Genomic DNA, 23,551 nt, shown 5'->3' with positions numbered 1-23,551 from the left:
ATGGGGCCCTGTGAGAATGGCGGGCGGTGCAGCAGAGCTTGACTGATTTAGTGTGGCCAAGAACGAGGCACACTGAGAAAAAAAAAACTTCTGCCTCATGCTTTCGTCAATGGATTTCGCTGCGTGTCTGGAGTCGGGTAACGTTTGTCCCTTCTCGTATGTACGTGAACGCAGGACTCTGACGAGCACTTGTCTTCAACTACAGCACCGCGCCAGATCGAGCAACGTCGCTGCCACGCTGATGCGCAGAACAGCGGTCTATCCACTGTGCGATACATGAACGCTACTTTGTATTCCACTTGATGCTTCCGCCCGCCCCATCCCTTCATTCGTTACTTCGCTGTTCCGGCGTCGCTTGCCGTGTGCTGATGCCCTTGTGCGTACGTCTGCCACTCTCCTAAGAAAAGCTGTTGAGCTTTCTGATTGACGTTGCTGCACTTTTCGATTATCTCGCGCACACGTTCCTAATAGTCAGACGACCGATACCTAAACGTACCCCCTTCCCTCGCGGAGGCCACCACCCCCACTGCTACCCTCTCCCTCCCTCTCTGTGCACGTGCCGTCCACACCTATATACCAGCTTGTTGCGTCTGCAGCACACACTGCTCTTGTTCTCGTGCCTCTCTCCTTCCACGGGAGCTGACCCAATCAAGATGAACCGCGGGGTGGCAGTCAAGATCAAGTACTTTGATGACAACGGAGGCTGGTCGGAGCGCAAGAGCGCGGCTGCCAGCAGCGCCGTGTTTGCGCTGAAGAACATCACCGTGGCAAATGTGGACTTGAATCATGTAGACACTGCGGATGTTGACCGTCTGCAAGATTTGGTAGTCTCGAGTGCGCCGACGGCGGTGGTGATGCAGAACGTCTCACCGGCGACGCTGAGCCGCATCAAGAGCTACAACCAGATTCGCAAAGCCTACGCGGTGATGGAGACGAGTCGGTGCGAGCAGCAGGAGGATAGTACCATAGCCCTGCTCCGCCTCGGGCTGCAATGTGAGCCGACGGAGGTGCCCAAGACGGACGGCAAGCAGGCATTCCGCGCCCTGGTGCAGGTGAACATCCGCATCCCTAACGGTCCATCGTTGTCCATCACTGTTCTGCACATGGAGCCTGGCGCGTCCCGCCGCCTCACGTTTGCCATGGCGCTCTTGCGTGCGCACCCGAACGTAGATATCGCTGTTCTGCTCAGCAACGTGACGGAGGGCATGGTGCTCACCGAGGACCCCTACCGCGAGCTACAGGCGAACCGCGCAACCGCTGGCTTTGTGGATGTGATGGAGGAAGGGATGGAGCGCACTTCGAACTGGACGACGCCGTGGACGGTGTGGCTGAAGAGTCCCAAGTACAGCGTTGTCGCATCGGCAGCGGAGCTGTTCGTCGGTCAGGAGCCGCGCTACCTCTCCACTACACTCGTCGTTCGTGGGCAGCCGAACTCGACGATAGCGATTCCGATGCCACGCAGCGCCAAGTCCTGCCGTGGGAAGAGTCCCAGCGGGCCTCCTGCACCCGGTACGCCTTCTCAGCCTCTCGCTGATCCTGCCATTCTGAGCGCGGAAACGGTAAAGACACCGATGCCGACACCGCAGACAAACTCGTCCGCCACCGAGATCATCCAGCGCCTCATGCGGCAGCAACAGACAAGCCAGCAGCGATGGAAGTCGACGCACTCCTTTCTACTCAAGGGCAGTGATACGAAGCTCTCTACGGCAGAGGCGATGTACGACGTGTCGAGCCACTTTGCGAACGCCAACGACGCAGTGGACGCGCTGAACTCGAAGGCGCTGAGCTGGCCTGCTGAGTTCTGCGTAGTGCATAACACGGTGCTCTGCGCCGACACGGTGGTTCACTGTGACCGCCAAGCCTTCCGCCGCTACGTCCGCGACAACAAGACGAACGTCAACCTCAGCTCACAGATTTTTGCCGCTACTACGGCCTTCGCGGCGGCTGTGGCAGCAGCCCCTGTCGTCACCCCGGTGGCTGCCGCGTCTGCGGGGTTGCCCACCAGCGTCATCACAAACGACAAACAGTGGCCCAAGGCAACGAACGTGCGCAGTGAGATGGAGGAGTTCTTGAATTTCCAGCGGCAGCTGAAGGAGTCGGTGCGGCGGGAGTGGAGCGAGTCTTGCTGCGTGAGTGTGTATCAGATAACGCCGCGGGAGATGAAGTTCAACATCACTCCTGCCATCGGCTTGGCAAAGGACAATCTGAAGAAGGCGATTCACTACCTCAACCATGCTAAGACGGCGTCGAAAGAAACGAATCCGCTGTACGACTATCCGTATGACTACGCCCTGTTGTTCTCCGTCGAGCGGCAGGGTTACTGGCTGATCGCCGCCACGCATGTACCGTGCGACATTGTGGCGTGCCGCATGGTGGTGTAGCCCTGTGAGAAATGCTTTCTGTCGGAACCGAGCCTCAACCGTTCCTTCAGCGCTCGGCACGTGCAGGCACGGACGCTGTTGCCGTATGCCGTTTTTGGTGCAGCGCGCCGTATTCATTACTTTCTTCGTGTCTGTGTGAGCGCTTAAAGCTCGCTGAGCTGGCGGTTGGCACTCTTGTCTTGTTCCGCTGTCTGTCGTTTCTCTCGTGTGCATGTGTGTATGCGTGTGAGCGCGTTGCATGACTGCTGGTGGCGCGCCGCTCTACCATGCTTCATTTTTTTTTTTTGCGTCGGCGTTTTGCTGTGTTTTCCAATCAATGGCACAGCGAACACGATACCCGGACCCTCCCCTTCCCCGCATTCTCGTCCTGACAATCTGCATATAAGCTCGGTCTTGCCTCCTTCACCGATTTTTTATTTTTCTTCGGGCTTGACTCGCGGTGTCTTGGGCAGTCTCCTGTTGTGCACCTCCCCGTTTACTCCTTGGTACTCTTTACTGCCTCTTTCTGGCTCTCGGTGCTTGACGCTGTGGATTGGTGCTTTCTAAGGAGGACTTGAAGCTCTCGCTGTTGCGGTGGCGGCTGAGTACTAGCAGTGTGCATGCACTGCAACTGACAGTCCAGCGAAGAGCGTTTTTCCCCTCTCTTGTCTGGTCTTGTACGTTTCTGAGCTCTGTTTTTGTTTTCTATCTCTTGCGCTCTTCCTGTTCGGTGCTTCATTTCTGTTCTTGTGCGTCTCTATGCGATTTCACTGGGATCCTTCGCCGCGCGCTCGTGCGCGTGTATTGGCGATGGTGCACTCATGCGCGTCTTTGTTAGCTATTTTCGAGCAGCCGGCGTGGCGGTTGCGCTGGCGGTGTCCGATGACGGTGCGATGACAGCGGCAAATGTCGGAGCGAAACTGCTTCCTCTCTCTTTCCTTTTCTTGGTTCTGTTGAGGTGCGTGTCTCCTCACATGCACGTGTGATGTGTGGTGCGGCGTTGTATGGGTATGCATGTTGTTTTGTATTGTGTTTTCCGTTCTCCTTCTTCCGTTCTCTTCCACTGTCTCCCAGTCCTCGTCATAAACCAGAAGCACCTCCATCCCCTCCCAGTCAACGGAATGCACGTTTCCATCGAAAACGAAGACGCGCGGCGAAACACAATGGCGAGGATGCCAATCGGCAAAACTGCTGCGGTAGTGGATCAGACACCTGCACGCATGGAGAGGCGGACTGCTTAGGGAGCTCAAAGCCATGTGCAAGCCCGACTAACATTACGGAAGAGCGGTGGATCGGTATTCAGGGCGAATGGCTCTAGCGTCGGAGAGGATTGTGCGTCATGAGGCACAACTCCTCCGCTGATGCAGGCCAGTACCTTTCACGTACCTCTTTCTGTGTTTCTTTGATAGCGTCATGCGCCGTTCATCAATTTTCATCACAACCCTGTTGCTTTCTCGTGTTGCATCTACGGTGATGTCATTGCTGTAATGCATCATCGCTGCTCACTTCTTCCCAACTTTTATTTCTCGCTTGATGGAAGATGGGATGGGTACACTGTTTACAAAAAAAAAGCGCACTCCCTAACAGCACAGACCGCGAGAGCGTGTTTTGAGTGTGGCAGGATTCTCCAATGTCCTCTTCTAGAACCCCTTTGCAAGGCGTCGAGTGGCCGCCCAGTCTTCTCAGCACCGTCAAGCGGCACCTCGACCACGTAGAGGATGCGGTGAGGCCTAGTATTCCGCCGATGCCGTCGTCGGCACTGACCATCTACGACTTCTTCGAGACGCACCATGACGCGATTGAAGCCCAAATGCTAGGCAGCGGGTTTGATGCAGCGCTGACGGAGTGCTGCGCCGCCTTTCTCATAGGCGTGCTGGAGCAGTCGTGCTCCTTGTCTTTCCTGCTGTCGCGGGAGCGGCGCATCATCGCCATGACGGTGCGCCAGCTGGAGAAGCGCCTGCTGAGCAAAGCGCGCACCAGCGCGATGGACTCCAAGCGGCGCCGCCTGGAGGAGGGAGCGGCAAGCGAACCGCGGTACGCACGGGTGCTGACGCTAGAGTACTTGCTGCGACTCTACGTATCGCTGCCCATGATTCTAGAGCACTACGACAAACTAGGGAGTGCGCGCATGCCGTCGTATGCAACCGCTCCTCTCTGCTGCTTCATCAACATAACCATGCAGATTCTGAGCGCCCACCCCCGGTTCTTTTCGCCAGTCACGGAGTACGTTCCACTGCGCTGATAGGACGCCTTAAGGACAGCCCTGTACGTCCGATTTCGGTCGAGTGAAGCGCACGAGGCGGCAACGTGCCTTGTTTCTCTGTTGGATTACGCTGTGCACTCGTTTACACATCATGCGAAGAGCGCTGCCACGGAGCACAGGAGGTACGCCTGCTACCTAAAGACACCCCTTCCTCTTTTCCTCAGCGTTTCCTCTTGCCGCTTACACCAGCGCGTCTTGAGGAGCGGAGGGCGAGAGCGTAAGGTCGCCTACCCGGGGAGAATGTGTGTCCCTTCATGGCTGACGTGCTTCGCTACAGTGATCGGTCACGTGTGGGAGGTCTTCCAAGCAGAAGCATTTGGGCGAAGTCGGTGACAGAGAGGAGCTTGACAGCAGACCATACCTCCCCCTTGGTTGACTCATGCTGCCCTCCACTGCAGAATGACCTCTGTCTTTTTCTCTCATTCGCTCTGCTGAGAGCAGCAGGGTCGCTGATATGCACACGTGCTTGCCCTCCCCCGTTCTCCGGCTGCACGGTCTATACTCCCGCTTCTCGTGCCTTGCACCTCTTTGAAATTCGGCCAATCGCTGCCTCTGCTCCCCGTCTCCGTATCTGCCTCTGGCATTCACTCCGGGGCCCCTTGCGGTAGAGGTGGCGCCAGCGCTAAGGGCATTCGCGCACCCCCGGGACGTACACCGCCACCCACATAGAAAACAAACAGAACAGGAAAGGAGCACACACAGACACACACACACACACACACACACACATGCAAGCGGACGTCGCATCTCCAGCAAAACATCTCCTCTCTGACGTCTCTCCCTCTGCCTAACGTATATTGTTCATCTTCCATTTTCCTCTTCCCTGGTGCCCCGCAGCACTTCCTAGCTGCCGTCCCCTTCGTCCTGCGGCACGCGTACCGCCAAACGTCAGCGGGTGGGGTCCCTGCACGCATCTCTGAGTGAGGGGCTGCGCGCTCGGGGTGGACGCTCTTGCCACCTATCGCATGCGCTCTCCCTACCTAGAGTCTCGAAGAGGCAGACGCGCGGTGTGTCTTGGTACACCGACGAGATGAAGACGATTGCCTGTCCGCATTGCACCTTCATCAATCCGCCAAGTAAGGTGAAGTGCGGCGTTTGCCTTCGATTGCTGCGGAAGCGCGAACGCACCGTGGCCGACGCCTCACCCGCGACAGCCAACAGAGGCCGGAAGGGGACTCCGTCACCGTCATCCACTCCCACTGAGCACGACTCCCCAGCGACTGGCTCGTCACAAGTACGATGCGACACGACAAAGTCTTCGATGCCACTAGCAACGCCGAAGAGCGGCACAGTCGCTAGTGCCCAAGCCGTTCAACCACCTGATGTGGAGGCGATGGCGGCCGCCCCTCCGCTGGTCCCGACGCTGTTTTCCACGGCCTCTGGCAAGCCAGTAACGGTACGCCGAGAGTCTCTTCAAAAGGTGGCGGAGCGACTAGGCGACCTCGCCGCTCCCGACATGGAGGCGCGTGTGCCGACGCTGTTCGAAACGGGAAGAGGGAAGGCGGTTACCGTGCAGAAACGTTCACTGGACAAGGCAGAGGCATCTATGGATAGTCTGGAAGCCGACGGCGCGCCTTCAACAAGCGCGCCCGCACTCTCTGCCACAACTGGTGGCGCGGCGGTGCGAGTGCCGGCAGTACCTTTGCAGGCACCTGCTGAACGCTTGAGGCTAAAGTCGCTTTCAGACAAGGACGACACCTCGGACACGGCTGCCGTGCGCAGTATAGGGGCACCTCGGCAAACAGCGCGAGCGGAGGCTCTGTCAAGGGGCTTGACAACAAGTACATCTGAGTGCGGCCTTCGCGCTCTCGCCCTTCACGTCATTGGGGGCCAGCGACGCGGCTTTGTGCCCCCGCAGCAGCGCCCCTCTGCACAACCGCTCGCCAAGCTGACACACGCGGTACCATTGGTCAAGACCTCTGGGCTTACGATTTTGCGATTCAATCCGGATGCGTGCACGTGCCGTAGCATCACCCCGAGCCCATCACTGTCGTCCATCACATCGCTGATGTTTTCTTTCAAGGGCAGCGACTGCGGCAAGGTTCTGGCAGCCTTGCTGGGTGTGAGCGGCGCTGAATCGGTGCAACCGCTCCACTGGCATGCGATGCTGCTCAAGCTTGGCGCCAGCCCGAAACACTGCACGATCAATTGGTGCCGCCACGCGCTTGTTTCGGCGATGGCGCGGGCGCATTTCATGACGAAAGTCCCATCTGGCGCGCTGCCGAGCGCCTTCTCCCCCGTCACAGTTCTTCTGTGCGTCATGCAGATGTACAACGCAGAGATGGTGAACGGCGAGCGCCCGGCACTGCGAAAGATGGTGGAGGGAGATATTTCCAGCGCCTCCTTGGTGGTGCTGTACATGAGCTCCGTTAGCGAGGAGCGCAGCTCGCCACACATGCGCATCGTGACCCTTTCCGACGGCATTTACCATCTCAAGGTGACGTGCGACGTCCCGCTAAGCAACTTGATTCGCGAAGGGGTTCTAAAGCCGGGGCAAAGGATGGCCGTGTGCGGTGCCAAGTCGCTTCTGCACAGACAGTGCGCGCCGACGGAGTGCGAGGAACAGGTGGTCCTCAGCATCAACTACAACTGCGTGCGAGCGGTGGCTCAGCAAACCCCGCTGGGTGTGTGTCACGGAGAGCCGCTGCCTTTGCCCCTGTCGCTCGTGCACCCGCTCGGTGGACTAGTACCGGCGATCGAAGGTGTGGTGGCACGAACGTTGCCGTCGTTTTTCGTTTCGGAGGAGGCGACGGAGACGCCGGGCACCCACGATGGCGCGCGTCAGGCTCGCAATCGCGTCTTCAAGACGGTGCGCAACGCTCACGCCCAGCTCCAGGTGAGCGACCGCCTGCGCAGGGAGGCAGAGGCGTGGGCAGATGGTGAAGCAGCCCAGTCGAAGCCGCTTTCGCGAGTGACCTCGCTGCTCATTGTGAAGGACAATGCCGAGGCTCTCGTTCAACAGTGGGAGACAGTGGACGAGCGTGTCCTGCTGGCCGACGACGACGGTGGCGCGTCGCTGCCGGTGGAGGGCAGCTGGGTCACGCTTTATGCGGTCAACCCCGCCAAATCGCGCACCGCTGCGGCGCCGTTCCCGCGAGCAAAGCTGTTCTTCTCCTCTCGTCAGCTGCACTACGTCCCATCCAAGAACCCACTTCAGCACTTGCGACGCATTTGGATGGCCGCAACAGACAACAAATCCACCGCTGGGGTCGGTGACGTAGCTGACGCGTGTGGCCTTTACATGGGCAGTCACAGAAATGAGCAGGGCACCTTCGCGCTCCTGCTGCTGCGCAACGACACATATGCACTCCTTCAGGTCCCAGTGCCGTCTGCTGGGCGGGCACTGTCGCTCCCACTGCCCGCGACAGAGCGGCTTTCACTGGTGGTCCTGAACGCGACCTTTCTTACTGGCGAGGATCCCGTTGCCGGCTCTGACTGCTGCCGGCTCTTCGCCAATGAGTACACAGCGGTTCTCCAGCGATCTACTCAGGCAAACCTGAAGGAGGCCTTGGAGACGGCCGCGCAACTTCGAGGGCTGGTCGATGCTGCTCCGCAAAAGTACGCCGCTCGGAAAGCAGAGGTGTTCCGGTGTATTGACGAGGGCGAGCCGAGTGGCGGCTTGGGTCTCGGCAGCAGCACGGCCCTGACCATCCGTGACGGCCAAGGCGTTCCAGAAGTGCCATTGAACGTTTGGCGCGATGCACCCCTTGCAAGCCCAAGTGCTGCAGCGACGTCCCTGGTCCCTGCACAGAGGTACGGCAGACTGCCGTACTACCTGCGTCAAGATAATGAAAGGGCGATAGCCGGCAAGCTAACGGGCGTACTGCTACCTTCGGCAGCTCTCCCTACCCCTGCCGTCCCAACTGCGGTGCAGGGCCCTTACAGCGCTACTACAATCCACCCCGGTGTACGTGAGCCGCTTGTGCAGCCCGCGAGCTCCGTCGCTGGCGCTCGCAGCCGCCACTACGGCAATATAGCGGACTTAATGTTTCTGTTCGACCCTCGTCTCAACCGGCGCGCGTGGCACCCGCTTACAGACCCTCTCCAGGTCACCTCCTCGGAAGTTGTGCGGCACGGCGAATGCTTCAAGCGTGCTCAGCTGTGCTGGCGCCTTTCGGCCGACTCGGCAGATGACATGACATGCAGGGTGGAGGAGAGCAGCATCCTCGGCACTGTTCTGGAGAGTGTGTGCCCTTTGCAGGAACTGTGCTCCGTCATCGCAGACGAACGACATATCGACGTCTCGCTGGCGAGGAGTGAGCGACTTGTGCAGTGGCGGCGGCAGGATTCGCTGTCGGTATGGTGGAGGTTCTTTACTGACTCGCGTGCTCTCGCCTCCCCTGCTGACTTGGATGGTGCTTCCAGCGAGCATCTGTGGTGGCTGCCTGCGGAGTGGACCGCAGCGATGAGGACAGTGAGTGCAAAGCTGCAAGCTGCCTTCTTCTACTTCTCCCTCAGCGGCGAGGTGCTGCGTCATGTGCGTCTCATCTCTGACTGCTGCAGTGTCGCGGAGCTGCCCTGCGACTAGGGGCGGAAGTTCCCACGTGTGGACTCTCCCTCGCGAATGAGCGCTGTCGAGCGTTTTTTTGTGCCCAGTGGCTGCAATGCAGAAACGAATCTTCGTTGCAGAGTAAAACCGGTGTTGTCTCTGACGCGCGTGTGGGGGTATGGCGGAGTGGGCAGCACCCGCGCGACGGCCAGCTCGCTGCGCCCGCGTTGCATCGCCAACGCACCCTCGCTGCTTCTAGCGAGGGATAGAGTCTCACGGGAGCACCTTTACTGGGAGTAATGGCATCCGCCTGTCGCCAGCGTGGAACACCACAAAATGAGCAGCGGATAAATTCCTATTATGAACGACGACGACTCACATATGTGCTCATTTCTCCCTATTGCTACCCTCCGTCTCTTGCTTTCCCTCTCTTTTGTGCTCTCGCGCATCGATGCCTACACCCACATGCGCACATGCATCCATCTACGCCCGCCCAACCTGACTGTGCTCACTCGCCGCAGAGCTCGTTTTGTCTTTTATCGTTCCTACATTTAATCAAGGACTTCGAACTTTAACGGAACGACATCAATCTCTCCACCCTTACAACAGAAAGTATAGCTGCAAGTACAGCGATCCCGGTGCGTGGTACCTCCACCCTAGTGCAGTGGTGCACTGTTGCAGGTCGACACTCCCCATCCGTGCCGCCTGCTCTCAGCGAGGCACAGCCGCTTTCTCTGTTCGCCATTTGAGCTCTACCGTGCAGCCCCGAACTTCTCCGTTGTTGCTCTTTACTTAATTTTGCATAAGCAGCGATTCGACTTCATTCCATCACCACCGACATCGTGAGCGTGCTGGACTACAGTGCGAGGCTGCACAGTGGACGCTCCTCCCATCGACTTTTTTCTGTTGTGCTGTTCTTTCTATTTTTGCTGGCCCCGCTTTCTCCCTGAGCGCGCGCGCTCTCGACCGCTTCATTAACCTCCATATCAAGACGAGGGAAATCGTCACCGACCGCAATAATGGCCGATCCCGTGCTGCAGTTGCTAGAGATTGAGCTGTTGGGGGCAAATCCAGATGCATACACGAACCAGTTCCAGTGGAGAATGCGTCTGGAGGCGGCGGCGAGTTTGCCTCAAACCCTGTCCGTTTCCTTCGTGTGGGTCGGAAGCGCTTCGTCGTCGCAGCACGATCAGGTGCTCGATGACTTCGAGGTCGGACCGCTGGAGAAGGGCATCACTGAGTTCACTTTAGAATGTGATGCCCCGCAGATGGAGCTGGTACCAGTGGAGGATGTGGTGGGCGTGACGATTTTGCTCATCTCGTTTCAGTACCGGGGCCAGGAGTTCCTGCGCGTGGGCTACTACACTCAAGTGGCATACTTTGACGCGCAGCTTAACCGGAATCCCCCACCGCTGCCGGAGCGAGCATTGCTGGGTAGATTTGTTGCCATGCCGCAGCCAGCTGTCACAGTCACTCCCATTGACTGGGGTCAATAGGGCCACATCTGGCGAGGTAGGATGTGGTATCGAGGGTGAGGGGGGAGGGTGGGAGCGCTGGAGAGCGCCTTGCCGGCCGCCCAGAGATAAAAAGAAAGCGAGGTCTCTTGTCCATTCGAGAGAGAAGGACAACATTCATCGTCGTCGCTGCTACACATTGCTCTTGTCGGCGTGTGTGAAGTAGTGGACGCGCACTCGCCGATGTGTCGGCACCGACTCCTTCTCTGCCCTCGTCCATCCAGCAGTACAGCAAAGGAGACAGAGCCGTGCACGGGATCCACCCTCCCCTTTCTTTCTCTTAAAGGGGCGTATGATCGGTGGCTCACCGGCTGCACTGCCGCTCGGCGTCTGCGGCTGGCGCTTTGAAAGACCTTTTTCACAGTCTGTGTCTTTTCTTTTTTACTACCTTATCCTGCTCCTCACTTCTCCGTGGCAGAGTGAGGACGGCAAACACACACACACACACACACACCATAGACGCGTACTTGAGGGGCGTGCGGGGCCTCTGTGTAGTCGATGCGTGAGGTCGGAGGCATCGAGCGCTCGTTTTGGTACACCGTATAGATAAGCTCGTTTAGTTTCTCGCTTCGGTCTCTTTCGCTTGTCGCCGTTGGACGTCACGGTGATCACATTGTCCGACTCTGCTGATCACCTTGTAAGCTGTCCGTGCCTTCGTTTTTGTTCATGTGTGATTTTGTGTTTGGTACTGTGAGTGCACGTGCACGAACGTGGTGACGCGTGCGTGGCGAGATGCAACACTGAAAAGGAAGCACCGACCACTCGGGAGCCTCGAAGTTCAAAGCGGGAAGCACACATGGCAGGCGCGTTCCAGTCAGCGCGAACCTCTTCGTGCTTCCTCGTCGCTTCTTTGCGTTTTGGACGAAACACCCTGCTCTGCCGCCCTCTGGGAGGTGAGAGGGGAGGGAGGGAGGGAGGGAGGAAGCGTGCGGGGCACACGCATACTGCAGCGTGAGAGCGCCGATACAGGGTGGCGGGACTCTTTGGTCCTGCGAAAACAAAGAGCACCACCATGTGCGCAATCGTTTCGGGACGGTGCACCGCGTCCTTTCCAGTCACGCCAAACGACGATGAAGGGGGATCGACTTCACTGTCTCCCAATCCACGTTTTACGATCGCCGGATCCTTCCCCTCTCTCTGCGGCCCTTCTCTTTTCTTTCTACTGATGCGCTGCTTGTGATCCCAATACCTCGCGCGAGCGCTCTCCTTACCCCTGCACACGTCGCTCTGTTCCACTGAGAGGCCGTGAAGATCTCCCTGCTCACTGTGGTCGCTATTCTTTAGGCGGACGCTTTCTCCCGTCATCTCTTTGCTCGCTCGCACCGACAGCAACTCCTCCTAAAAGTACGCGCTGTGAGGGCTATCGGGTAGGTTTACTCAGACAGCCGCACCCCCCTCATAGATTCACAACTCCCTCTCTGTAGACGCACCACTAACCATAGACAACCAGGACGATAATGCTCTCTGCAGCTGATATACACGCGTTTGTTCGCGACGAGCGCGCCTGGAAGCGTGCAGCGCAGAAACCGGGTGGCGACGACGCCCTTGCTGCTGGCATGATCTCCAGCAAAGAGAGCAACTGGCTTGTCTTCCGCCGTGGGACCAGCGACAACGCGTTTTCCTTGAAGTTCTCCAACGCCCTTCGCGCTTCCGCGTTCACCGACAGCTTTGGCACTGCTGCTTCGTCCAACACCCATTCTGCGGTGCCGCGCCAGCGTTGGAACAGCAGCGCCCGCTGCGACTCGGAAGACGCGTACGCAGATCCCTTGCAGCAGCTCCTCATACGCAATATGAAACGGAAAGGAGTTGCAGCCATGCTGAGCAAGAGGAGATTGCCACAGCTTGCACGCCCGTCCTACATCAGCCATGCTGCCCGAGAGGCGCGTCGCCGAAGTGATCTCACGCGTGCGGCACAGGAGCTGATAGATCTGGAGCGGTTCGAGCGCCACCAGGTGGTGGCGATGGCGAGGAGTCGCTTTGACACTATGGTGTCCGCATTCTTCGTGGCCGCCGAAAAGGATATGATCGCATGCGAGATTAGCGGGCGAAGAGCGCTTTTCCGCGAATGGCAGGAGGCTCGGCGCAACATGGCAGCATCCATGGACCGGGAGTTCTCCAAGCTCACATCAATGACGCCGCACGAGTTTAAGGCGATCTGCCGCCTCATCCGTTCCGAGGACGTCATGCGCAGGCGGGTTCAGGCGACCGAAGCGCAGGACCGAGATTTGTATGCGCGTTTCATGCACCTCGAGCGTCTCAAGGCACTGGGGAAGGAGTTGAACGAGCGCCCTCGGCGCGACGTGCTGCATGAGGCCGCTGCCGTGCTCGCTCTTGCGCAGAAAGAAAGGGCTCGACACGTCGACGCAGCACGTGGGCACGGCTCCCATGCGACGTCCGTAGGTCGCGTCAACGGAAAACGGCTGTGATCGCGGTCGATGAGGGGTAGATTTGCTTTAGAGTGCACTTGGTTTTGCGCACGTACACAGCGCGTGGACACCAGGGGAAGAGGGGAGTGTATCATTCATTCTCGCGTTTCGCTGTGTGTTTCGTGGGTGCCATTGTGTCACCGAGGCTTTGCCGCTCGCCAGCCAATTCGACCGTTACGCCTGGACGTGCTGAGCACTGCGGATGGCAACCGCGTCCAACCGGCGCCGCGCGGCGCACCCATCGGTGACAGGAGAAAACCACTAAAGAAACAGTTCGACGCCTCTGCCACCCTTTTTGGCGTTCCTTCGGCTTTCAGACAGTGTGAGTCGAGAAAGCTATGCGAACGTAAGGGGCGCCGCGCTGGCCCATACCCGAGTTGTTTTGCTCGTCTTTCTCTTCCCTGTCCCACGGCACAGGGTGCGTGTTTGTCTACGCGTGCATGCATTTGTTTTTTTTTTCATACCCGCGGTTGGCTTCTCCCTCTCATGCTCTGCCTGCTGATACTATGCGACATCCTTTCTCCTCTCCTCTGTGCTCCGTGTCTCACTTTTTGTGATCCATCGCGTCGTTACGCCGTTACGAGTGCACTCGTCACACATCATTTGTGAAGAAGAGATACACAGTCCTCTTTACCGGCGTTGCATCCACTTGCCTTCTTCGCCGTGACAACATCAAATTAAAGAAAAAGGCTGCGCAGCCTGCGCGGCTGCCGCTCTTGCACTAGCAGCTCTTTGCACTCTGTGTTTCCTTACTGCGGCGAGCTCCTCTCAGATTCTCTCGGCTCCCCTCTCAGAATTTTCGCGCGTCGTCTTCGCGTGTTCAAGCAACTTTCACCGGCTCACTGTTTGCTTCACGGCTCTTATCACACACACACACACATACAGACATCCGCGTAGGCGACAGCAGAAAATGGTGCAGCCGTTTCTCTGGATTGCAGTCGTCGGCGCCTTTGTGTCGTTCCTGACCGGCGCCGGGGTAGGCATGAATGACCTTAGCAACGCCTTTGGAACGACCTACGGGGCGAAGGTGCTCACACTTTCTCAAATCGTCCTTCTTGCATCTGTTTGCGAATTCGTAGGTGCAGTCAGCCTGGGCGGTGCAGTGACGGCGACTATATCAGGAGGTATCGCCAAGCCCGCCGACTTCGAAGATCACCCTTACATGTTCATGTACGGTATGCTGTGCGCCTGCGGTGCCGCCTTCTGCTGGCTCGCCATCGCGACATGGCTGACGCTTCCGGTATCCTCCACGCACAGCATCTGCGGAGGCGTCATAGGCTTTGCTCTGGTGTACGGCGGTGCTGACTCGGTGAGCTGGGCTGACAACCAGGACGAGTTCCCGTTTGTGAACGGAGTAGCGCCGATCGTCGCCTCATGGTTCATTTCGCCGCTCCTCACCGGTGTCGTGGCAGCCGCCATCTTCGGCTCTGTTCGGTGGTTTGTGCTTCGACATGCAAACTCGGTGCAGCGAGCCATCCTGACGCTTCCGATTGTTGTCACCATCACGTTTTTCCTGGAGGCCTTCTTTGTCCTCTTCAAGGGTGCCCAGAGTCGCCTGCACTGGGATATGTACCACGCAGCGTGGGTGGCCATGTGGATTGCCGCTGGCGCTGGTGTGCTTTCATGTGGCTTTGTCCCGCTGTTGAAGCGGCGTGTAAAGAAGATGGAGCAGCGGGCGACGGTGCTCGCACACCGGCATGGCCACGCGCTAGGCGGTGCCGACGACGAGATGGCGCATCGTGGCTGTTTTGATGAGCTGCCAGTCGATCCCCACTCCACAGAATGGCGCGAGGCTGGCGAGCCTGCGCGCGCCGCTCCAGCGCCGTCGGCACTGCCACTCTCACCACCGTCTTCAACCTACGCCTCGGCACAGAGCCGCCGCGCCGACGGCAGCTGCGACAAGGTGGAGGGATCCCCTGGCACGGTGGTGCGCGAAGACGACGGTGCAGAGAACAGTGCCGTTATTTCGCTAGGAGAGCTACAGGCCGTGACTGCGAGTGGAATGGAGGTGCAGCTGTACAACACGCACGCCGAAATGGTGTACCGCTACCTACAGGTTCTCACTGCCATCTGCGCGTCTTTCGCACATGGTGCGAGTGACGTCAGCAACGCCGTCGGTCCGCTCGCCGCCATCAACTCCGTGTACCAGACAGGAGCGGTGCAGACAACAACGTCGATTCCCACATGGATTCTGTGCCTGGGCGGCGCTGGTCTTGTTTTTGGATTGGCCACCTTTGGCGCTCGCCTCATGCGCCTCCTTGGCGAGCAGATCACTGTCATCACACCCAGCCGAGGCTTCTCGGCGGAACTGTCCGCAGCCTTGGTGGTGTCTTTTGCTTCTGGCTATGGAATCCCTGTGTCATCCACGCACTGCATCACGGGAGCTGTTGTCGGAATCAGTATGCTAGACGTTGGGCTTCTGAACGTTCGCTGGTGGATGGTGCTCAAGATGTACGGAGGATGGGCCTGCACTCTTGTCTTGACCGCGGTTGTGTCTGCCGTCTTCTTTGCTCAAGGTATCAATGCCCCTTCTCGATGACACGCCGGTTTCTCTCGCAGGATCAGAGGAGCGAGCGCGGCTGCAAACGCACACACGCACAGCCCCAAAGCGGTTCTTGCCTTGCGTGTGCAGGCCTGTTGGCTCGGCTTCTCCTGCGCTCTTTTCAGTTCTGCATCGGCGAATGGCCACACCTTTGCCACGGTACACCCCGACGTCTCTTTCCTCGATTGTTTTGCTTCCGTTCATCAAGTGTGTACCCGGATGACGGTGGGGACAGCCAGTGCGTGGCATCACAGGGCTGCGTGTATTTTCAGTCTGTGGGGAAGCAAAGCAGCCCTGCTATCCCCCCCCCCCTACCGATGCGGAGCCACCTCTGATGGTGACAGGGCCAAGCACCTACGGCGTAGGGGGAGGCCGGAGCTATGCACCGCTGCTGATGCCGGCGGTGATGTGGAGGATGGCGTTGCTCCGGAGCGACCTGCGACCGTGGACACGTGTGTGCCGCCGATACGATGGGCGAAGTGTCAGCGCGACTGCAGCGCATCTCACCCGGCCCTGACTGTGCTGGTGGTGAGGGGAGCCTGAGCGCCCGCCCACGGCTGCACCGCGTGCTGGTTGGGACAATGCGAGCGTCTGCGAGGCGACCTGCGTGGCGGATGTGGGTGGGTCGAGCTTGAGGCGGATGCCGTGCTCAGATGACTGAGTGGGCGCGTTGCCGTGGCGTGTGTGTGTGTGTGCGGCTGCTTGGCACCACGCGATGGGGCCCTGTGAGAATGGCGGGCGGTGCAGCGGACCTGAGCTCATTCCCTATAGCGGAATGGTGGTGCTGCCAGAAAAGTAAGGCGTTTGTGTTTACTGGTATCTGCACCCGTGCTGCACCTTATCACTACTGTTTGTCTTTGTTGCGTCTGTCTGTTCTGTGTTATTACATCTATGCTGGTCACCTTGGTTGCGCTGTGGTCTGCGTGTATGTGTGTGTAGGGGCGGAGGGGGAAGGGTAACAGAGATGACTTGCTCCGCCTGAGAAGGCGGGCTCGAAGGACAGTATTCGGTGGTTTATGCCCGTTCACCCTTTTGCATCCCGCTGTAATGCCTCCCTCTCTCTCGTAGCCACTTTTTGCCTATTCCCCCTTCGTTTTTCTTTCATGTGTTCGTTTCTTTCTCTGTAGATGTGATGCACTGACTTTTCTTTTTTGTTGCCCGTTGCGTCTGCCCATAGTCGTATCGCTCCGTCGAGTATAATCTTTTGTCTTCTCCGCGAACACGCTGACGCCCTCACCGGATATGCCGTTCTTTCCTCTGTCGCTGAGATACAAGCTCGAAAGACGTTTATCCGACAAGGACAGTTGATGGGGAGATGGCTTGGCTGTGTTGTGCTCACACCTTACTCGTCTTCGTTGCCAACGGGAGCTGCTGCTTCTCTCTGCTTTATCAGCCCCTTATTTCTCGCGCCTTCGATTTTGTTTTTTCTTTTCTCGAGCCATCTAACTTTTGGCCATGAGCTGAACGCTGGTATATTGTGCAGCTCTACCTGCCCTGTGACTGGAACGGCGTGGGAGTCTACGGCACACACATTGGGAGGTATCACAAGCACCTCAGAAGCGTATTTGCGTGCCCACACACGACGACATGGCACTAGTCTCCCTTTCGCGATTGCCCCGCATTCTCAAACGTCTGAGTATCGCGATCCCACTAACGTTGCCAGCGTTTTTTTTTGCAGGGGATGCTGTGCCCCGTATGACCCGCACATTGGTTGCGCGGAGATCCAATGACACGCACCGGCGCGCTCCTCTGCTGTTTTCATGTCTTTGCAGAATCCTTTGAACGCGATCGCCTCTGTGTGCACCGAACGGTGATCCTCTCCACATTTGCTCCCTCGCGCTCCCCCATCGCTCTGTGTCCTTTTCTTTCACGTGCCCTTCGAACCTTCCCACGCTACAATGCAAGGCACCTCTTCACTGTAAACTGCATTTTTCAATGCACAAACGTCTGCGTCGTGCCGACAATACGGCGCCTCAGCCGGTAAAGACACCAAAGCTGGTTGACGTGCAGCAACCGCTCTCTGCCCCTGTCGAACTTGGCGACGGGACTGCGCGCAGTCCCTATCGTCTTCCGCTGCGGAAGACTCCGAACGCGTCCGGCTGTCTGCACTGCCCGACGCATAGATGCCACTGCGTGTGGTTTGGCGCGCAGCTAGAGCGCTGCTACGCGTCTCTCTCGTTGAAGCGGGAGACGGAGCGCAGCAAGAAGCGTGAACTCTGCGCCAAGTCTATCCTGCCCCCGTTCGTCACTCGACTCATTCGCATTGCCAACGTGGCTTCCGGGGAAACATTTTATGATCTAGGTTGCGGAAATGGCAGCGTTCTTTTCCAGGTGGCCGCCTTGACAGGTGCGCGGTGTGTAGGGGTGGAGATCAACCCCCACAACGCGGAGCTCGCGAACGCAGCGTGGGTGTTTTTGCGACCCATCTTCGAGACGCAGTTCAGGCGCGAACTCTCAGTGGAGATTGTGTGTGCTGACTTTTGCACTCTCCTCCGCGATGCTGTGTACTTCCCTACGCCGTGCGTCATCTGGGCGGCGAACCTGTTGCTTCCCAGGCCGGTCAATCACTACCTCTCGGAGCGGCTGCGCAGTGTGCCGCGTGGGACGCGCATAATGTGCTTCGAAGACATGTACCCGCACTCTCGCTCCCTAGCCCGCCTACGTGACCCTGACGCGTTCGAAAAGTTCGACATGGTGGACTATGAGTGGCAGCCGGACAGCGTGGAATGGTGCTCCAACACTGGCCGTTTTTTCCTGTATGTGAAGCGCACATGACGTACTTGTTTTGTCTCTGCACGTGTTTATGTCGTAAGCTCGACATCATTTTCGGGTATTGTGACGTGTGCAGCTACCCTTGCTGCTGCTCGCGTTCTTCGTGCTTTTCTTTCTTTTTTTTTTACCATCACCCATAGACTTCGGGAAGAGAGACACATGTTTGCGCCGGTGTCGTGCGCATGTGCGGTGAGGTTACTAAAAGACATGTACGAGGCTGCAAGGGGCACACGCCGACTAGTCTCGTCTTGTCTATGCCTCACAATGCCTCATCATCGTGCCGCTCAGTAAAACCACCGTTTGCTCTCTTTAGAAACAAACTCCTTGTACACGTGCTCCTTCCTACGAGGCCTCCTTATCAACGATGACACCCACATGAGCACGCATTGCGCGGTAGTGCGCATGCTGATGGCCGTGAATGGGCGGGCGTGGCGGCTTTTTGGCCAACCACCTCCGTTTTTCCGTCTTGTATAATGCGGACACCTGATCATTTCCCCCTTTGACAGGAAGCTGTCTTGTCCTCACGGAACGATGAAAACGACGACCAACGGACCGGTAAGGAAACGTGCAGATGTGATGTATCAACGCGTGGGACCATACAATGTTGTGGTCCGCTCGACAAAAAGCGATGGGGAATCTCCCCTCTTCCATTCCTAATGCTTTTCTCTGAACTGCGCCTTTGTCAAGAAACTCCAGGTAAGAGTGACGGTGCGTTCAGTAGTCGCTGGCAATTGTGTATCATACAGTTATGTGCGGGCTTCACCCCGAAGGATCCGCTCACGACCCACGAAAGGCCCGGAGTCGCCCCGGCCCCTCTGAGTCAACCACGCCGCGCGTCTCATCTGTGCTGCCTCTTGTCATCTGTTTTTGCATACGCATCTCCAGACACCTCCCTCCCCCCTGTTCTCGTTGCTCCGGGTTTTCTCTAGTCCTACAACATGCGTGTGTCGGTACAGCACAGAAGAGGAGACCCGACGATTGCTTGCCTGGTAGTGTCTGCGTCATGCTGTTTCTTGCGCGAGATGGTATGCGCGGCCACTTGGTCGATATCGAGACGCAGACAGTGCTGCGCAATTACGCGATAGGAGAGGTGGCGAAAAACGCTTTAGCTTACTCTCCCATCAGTCAAGCCGTCATAGCGCACCAAACGCGCAACTGTGCTCTTTTCCTCTCTGCGGCAACGCAGCAGCCACTCGAGCGCAGCTTCACGCCGGAGCTCGTCACAAGCTGCGCCGTCACTCGGTGCGGCACCTTCATGGTGGCGGGCACAGCGAACGGCACCGTTCTCCTGTGGAACATGCAGTCTGGCGACCTCATCAAGAGCTACAAGGGCCACCTGCGCGCGGTACACTGTGCCGCGATCTCAGCTGACGACTCGCTCGTCGCGACGGTGTCTGAGGACTCGGTGTGCAAGGTATGGAATCTAGCGACACTGGCCTCGCTTCGAATGCGCGAGGTCGTGCCTCGGTGCATCTTCAACGGCCACTCACTCGCGGCCACCTGCTGCACTTTCCTCCACCACTCGAATGTGCTTCTCACCGGCTCCAGCGACCGCACCTGCCGTCTCGTGGACACCCACACAGGGGAGCAGCTCCGCACCGTCACTGTCGGGGATGCCGTCACCGCGGTCGCCGTGAGCCTTGACGACGCCTCGATTGTTGCTGGCACGCAAAAGGGATTCTTGTTCTTCAGCGAGCTTTACGAGCCATCTCTCGGGCTTGCCATCGAATCAGAACATGATGGTGATCAGCGAGAGGCGATCCTCCGACCACCCAGCGCGGATGGCCACCACTCTCCGGTTATCTTTTTGCGATGTCTGCCCTCCACACCGTCGCTTGTGCTCACCGCCAGCGAGGGTGGCGCCGTTCTGTGGTTCGATATCCGAAACGGGCGGCTCGTGAAAGAGTGCATCAGCCCCCAAAAGGGGCGGCTGCTCGGCTGCTGCGTGGTACCGCAAGCTGCCCTGCTCGTGAAGGGGATATGCGCGCCGCTGCAGAAGCACCCTGTCGATCCCTCACGAGGCAACTATCGCATCACACAGTGCGCTCTCACGACGTTCCAAGACAGGCGCGGCGTGAAGCGGGACCGAGTTGGCGAAGATGACGTGCAACTTGGGCCCGATGAGGAGGCAGATGCGAATGCTCTCGAAGAGGTTCGTGCAAAGGTAGTGGAGCTGCGCGACCTTCGCGCGCAGCTCCAACGCCGACTGCGCAAGCTCTCTGAAGCAAAAAGCTTAAGGTAAGGCATATGATCAGCCTGTGATCGGCGCCTGTCGCCACCATTCCGTCACACGGACAGAATGCCCTCTGTTGTCGGCGTGCGGTTACCGGCCGGCCTTCTTCCTTTTTTTGTACTTGCGCTTTGAGGACAAGGCCGTTGTTTTCCACCTTGCCGCTAAAACTCGTGTAGCGCAGATAAAAGACCTTTGGCTCGCTGCTGTGCAGACGCGATCCGGCAAAAAGGAAAGAAGCGCAGAAACTCCCATGTGGGAAGCCGCGGTCTCCACAACAGCCGTCGAAGGACGGGGTTCCCCTTCAGCGGTGCTCGAACTGCCGTGCACGAACTCAGCCTGCCGTTCCCCAGTGGTTCGGCGCTTGTACGCCACAATGCGACTGGGAATCCTATCCAGAGGTACAAAACAAGCACCATATGTACATGTATCATTACTCGTAACGGATGCCGATTCGGCCGTGCCCACAACACTGCGTTGCCAGCAGCACCACGCTTCTCTTCCTTCATGTGACCCGTGCACCTTCTTGCGCTTCCCCCGATTTCTCTCCTTCTGTCCCTGTGTCTCCTCTGTTGCGCCTTGCCCCTGCTGCGAGTGTGCAACTTCAGCAAACGAGCACGGTCGCCAAGGGATCACCGACGTTGGCATGGCCACAGGTGCGCACGCCATGTCAGACTTTGGTGACGAGTACCAGCGGAAGAAGCTGGAGATGCTTCCCGCACTCATGGCTATGCGGGGCATTCTCAACCACCACATCGCCTCATTTGACCACTTGATCGAGGTGGAGCTTCAGCGAATTTTGCTGAACGAGTCCAATGTTGAAATCAAGAGTACTGTCGACCCGGACTTTGTGATTCGTTACCAGAACATCCGCATCTGCCGACCACAGGAAATTGTAGGCAAAGGCCACATACCAAAGCTTGTGACGCCGCAGGAGTGCCGTGTTAGGGACATGACGTATCGAGGCGACATGATTGTAGATGTGCAGTACACCAGCCGCGACCGCTCACGAGCGATGCTGGTCGAGAAAGACGTAAAAATCGGGACTATACCTATTATGCTCAAGTCCAAGTGCTGCAACCTATACCGCAAAACACGCGAGGAGCTGGTGAACATGCGCGAGTGCCCACTCGACCCTGGTGGCTACTTCATTATCAAAGGCGTTGAAAAGGTGTGCCTGGTTCAGGAGCAGCAGAGCAAGAACCGTGTCATCATTGAGGCTGACGAACACGGCAACATCTCGGCCCACGTGCAGAGCAAGACGCACTACTCCATCTCCAAGTGCGCCGTTACCTTCAAGAAGGGCAGCATCGTTCTCACGCATCGCTCCTTCACAGAAGACATCCCGATCATTGTCGTGCTCAAGGCGCTCGGCTTGGAGAATGATCAGCACATCACACAGTGCATCGGCACCTCGCCGGAGTTCCAGGAGATCCTTTTTCCGTGCTTCGAGGAGGCGCGCCTGCTGAACGTGGTCACGCAAAACGACGCTCTGCAGTACATCGGTGAGAAGCGGAAGGAGACGGTGTGGGAGGCGGAGGAGACGCTGCAGCGACAAGTCAACAGGTCAAAGGCCGACAAGGCGGCCGAGTTTCTCGCCAACGTGCTGCTCTGCCACATTCGGGAGGCGCAGGTGCAGAAGGACTGGAACTTTCGCCACAAGGCCTTCTACGTCTGCTTCATGGTACGTGGCATGATCGAGGCCAGCTTCGACGCATCGCTGCTTGACGAGCGCGACTTCTACGGCAACAAGCGATTCGAGACAACCGGCACGCTGATGGCCCTCTTGTTTGAGGACTTGCTGAAGCAATTCAACCGCGTTGTGAAGACGGCAATGGATCAGCAGCTGTCCAAAAAGGACTCCACACGCCCCTTCAACGTGAAGCAGCTGATGGAAAGCAAGATGGAGGTGATCCAGAACGGCATGCGCATGGCGATCAGCAGTGGGCGATGGGACTTGAAGCGCTTCAACATGAACCGGCAGGGCATCACACAGGTGCTCTCGAGACTCTCGTACATTGCCAGCCTCGGCATGATGACGAGGCTGGCGTCCTCGTTCGAGAAGACGCGCAAGGTAAGTGGCCCACGCTCGCTGCAGCCAAGTCAGTGGGGGATGGTCTGCCCGTGCGATACACCAGAGGGCGAGAGTTGCGGCCTAGTGAAGAACTTTGCGACGCTTAGCCAGGTCACCTTGGACCTGAACGACAGCTACGTCCGTGCTGCCGCGCACGCACTTGGCGTGGAGGAGATCGACACAGTTACGCCGACGGACTTTCTGCACTACTACACCGTTTTCCTCAACGGCACCCTCATTGGCATTCACCGCTACCCCAACCGACTCTGCGCCGGCATTCGCGCTCTCCGGCGCTCCGGCCGTCTTCACCCGCACGTGTCTATCTCAACGCAGCCGCGGCAGCGCACAGTCCAGATCGGCAGTGATGGCGGTCGCATCGTTCGCCTGCTCATCATCGTGCGCGACGGAAAGCCGGCCGTCACCTCTGCCCACCTCGACCGCCTGCGCGACCGCTTGTGCACACACAACGACTTTCTGGCAGAGGGGCTGATCGAGTACGTGGACGTGAACGAATCGAATGACTGCCTCATCGCCGTCTACCCTGCCGACATCGGGCCATACACCACCCACCTCGAGGTGGAGCCGCTGTCGCTACTGGGCGTCGTGGCCGGCATTATCCCTTACCCGCACCACAACCAGTCCGCCCGCAACACCTTCCAGTCCGCCATGGGCAAGCAGGCCCTCGGCACTGTGGCGCTCAACCAATACATACGCGCCGACACGGTGCTCCTCCTCGGTGCCTACCCACAGCGGCCTCTGTGCCGCACAAAGGCCATGTCGCTGACACACTACGAAAAGCTCGGCGCCGGCATCAACGCCATGGTGTGCGTCATGAGCTACAGCGGCTACGATATCGAGGATGCGCAGGTGTACAACAAGTC

At 58.2% G+C, this 23,551-nt stretch overlaps 7 protein-coding genes across 7 annotated transcripts, besides 1 other annotated feature; all 7 read left to right on the top strand.

The window, feature by feature from the left end:
- The first annotated feature begins 368 nt into the window (after positions 1 to 368).
- Positions 369 to 401: a sequence feature (Short protein (LDBPK_200090, CBZ33643.1) was converted to a misc_feature.).
- A 3,589-nt stretch (positions 402 to 3,990) lies between these two features.
- LDBPK_200080 (hypothetical protein, conserved) lies at positions 3,991 to 4,602 on the top strand (the record flags this gene model as incomplete). The annotated part of the gene is made up of 1 exon (XM_003860301.1): positions 3,991 to 4,602. One exon carries the CDS (start codon positions 3,991 to 3,993, stop codon positions 4,600 to 4,602), a length of 612 nt encoding a protein of 203 aa, XP_003860349.1.
- Positions 4,603 to 5,653: 1,051 nt separating this feature from the next.
- LDBPK_200070 (hypothetical protein, conserved) lies at positions 5,654 to 9,151 on the top strand (the record flags this gene model as incomplete). Its single annotated transcript, XM_003860300.1, has 1 exon — positions 5,654 to 9,151. The coding sequence occupies one exon, from the start codon at positions 5,654 to 5,656 to the stop codon at positions 9,149 to 9,151; it is 3,498 nt and encodes a 1,165-aa protein (XP_003860348.1).
- Positions 9,152 to 10,131: 980 nt separating this feature from the next.
- Positions 10,132 to 10,608, top strand: LDBPK_200060 (anti-silencing protein asf 1-like protein; the record flags this gene model as incomplete). The annotated part of the gene is made up of 1 exon (XM_003860299.1): positions 10,132 to 10,608. The coding sequence occupies one exon, from the start codon at positions 10,132 to 10,134 to the stop codon at positions 10,606 to 10,608; it is 477 nt and encodes a 158-aa protein (XP_003860347.1).
- A 1,475-nt stretch (positions 10,609 to 12,083) lies between these two features.
- On the top strand, positions 12,084 to 13,052 carry LDBPK_200050 (hypothetical protein, conserved; the record flags this gene model as incomplete). Its single annotated transcript, XM_003860298.1, has 1 exon — positions 12,084 to 13,052. The coding sequence occupies one exon, from the start codon at positions 12,084 to 12,086 to the stop codon at positions 13,050 to 13,052; it is 969 nt and encodes a 322-aa protein (XP_003860346.1).
- A 910-nt stretch (positions 13,053 to 13,962) lies between these two features.
- Positions 13,963 to 15,591, top strand: LDBPK_200040 (phosphate-repressible phosphate permease; the record flags this gene model as incomplete). The annotated part of the gene is made up of 1 exon (XM_003860297.1): positions 13,963 to 15,591. One exon carries the CDS (start codon positions 13,963 to 13,965, stop codon positions 15,589 to 15,591), a length of 1,629 nt encoding a protein of 542 aa, XP_003860345.1.
- Positions 15,592 to 17,529: 1,938 nt separating this feature from the next.
- LDBPK_200030 (histone-lysine N-methyltransferase, putative) lies at positions 17,530 to 18,369 on the top strand (the record flags this gene model as incomplete). The annotated part of the gene is made up of 1 exon (XM_003860296.1): positions 17,530 to 18,369. The coding sequence occupies one exon, from the start codon at positions 17,530 to 17,532 to the stop codon at positions 18,367 to 18,369; it is 840 nt and encodes a 279-aa protein (XP_003860344.1).
- A 1,000-nt stretch (positions 18,370 to 19,369) lies between these two features.
- On the top strand, positions 19,370 to 20,608 carry LDBPK_200020 (hypothetical protein, conserved; the record flags this gene model as incomplete). Its single annotated transcript, XM_003860295.1, has 1 exon — positions 19,370 to 20,608. The coding sequence occupies one exon, from the start codon at positions 19,370 to 19,372 to the stop codon at positions 20,606 to 20,608; it is 1,239 nt and encodes a 412-aa protein (XP_003860343.1).
- Positions 20,609 to 23,551: the final 2,943 nt, after the last annotated feature.

The sequence above is a fragment of the Leishmania donovani genome, chromosome 20 (assembly GCF_000227135.1).
Source record: "Leishmania donovani BPK282A1 complete genome, chromosome 20".
Taxonomy (NCBI): domain Eukaryota; phylum Euglenozoa; class Kinetoplastea; order Trypanosomatida; family Trypanosomatidae; genus Leishmania; species Leishmania donovani.
Note: the sequence above shows the minus strand (reverse complement) of the source record. Positions and strands in the feature narration are given on the sequence as shown.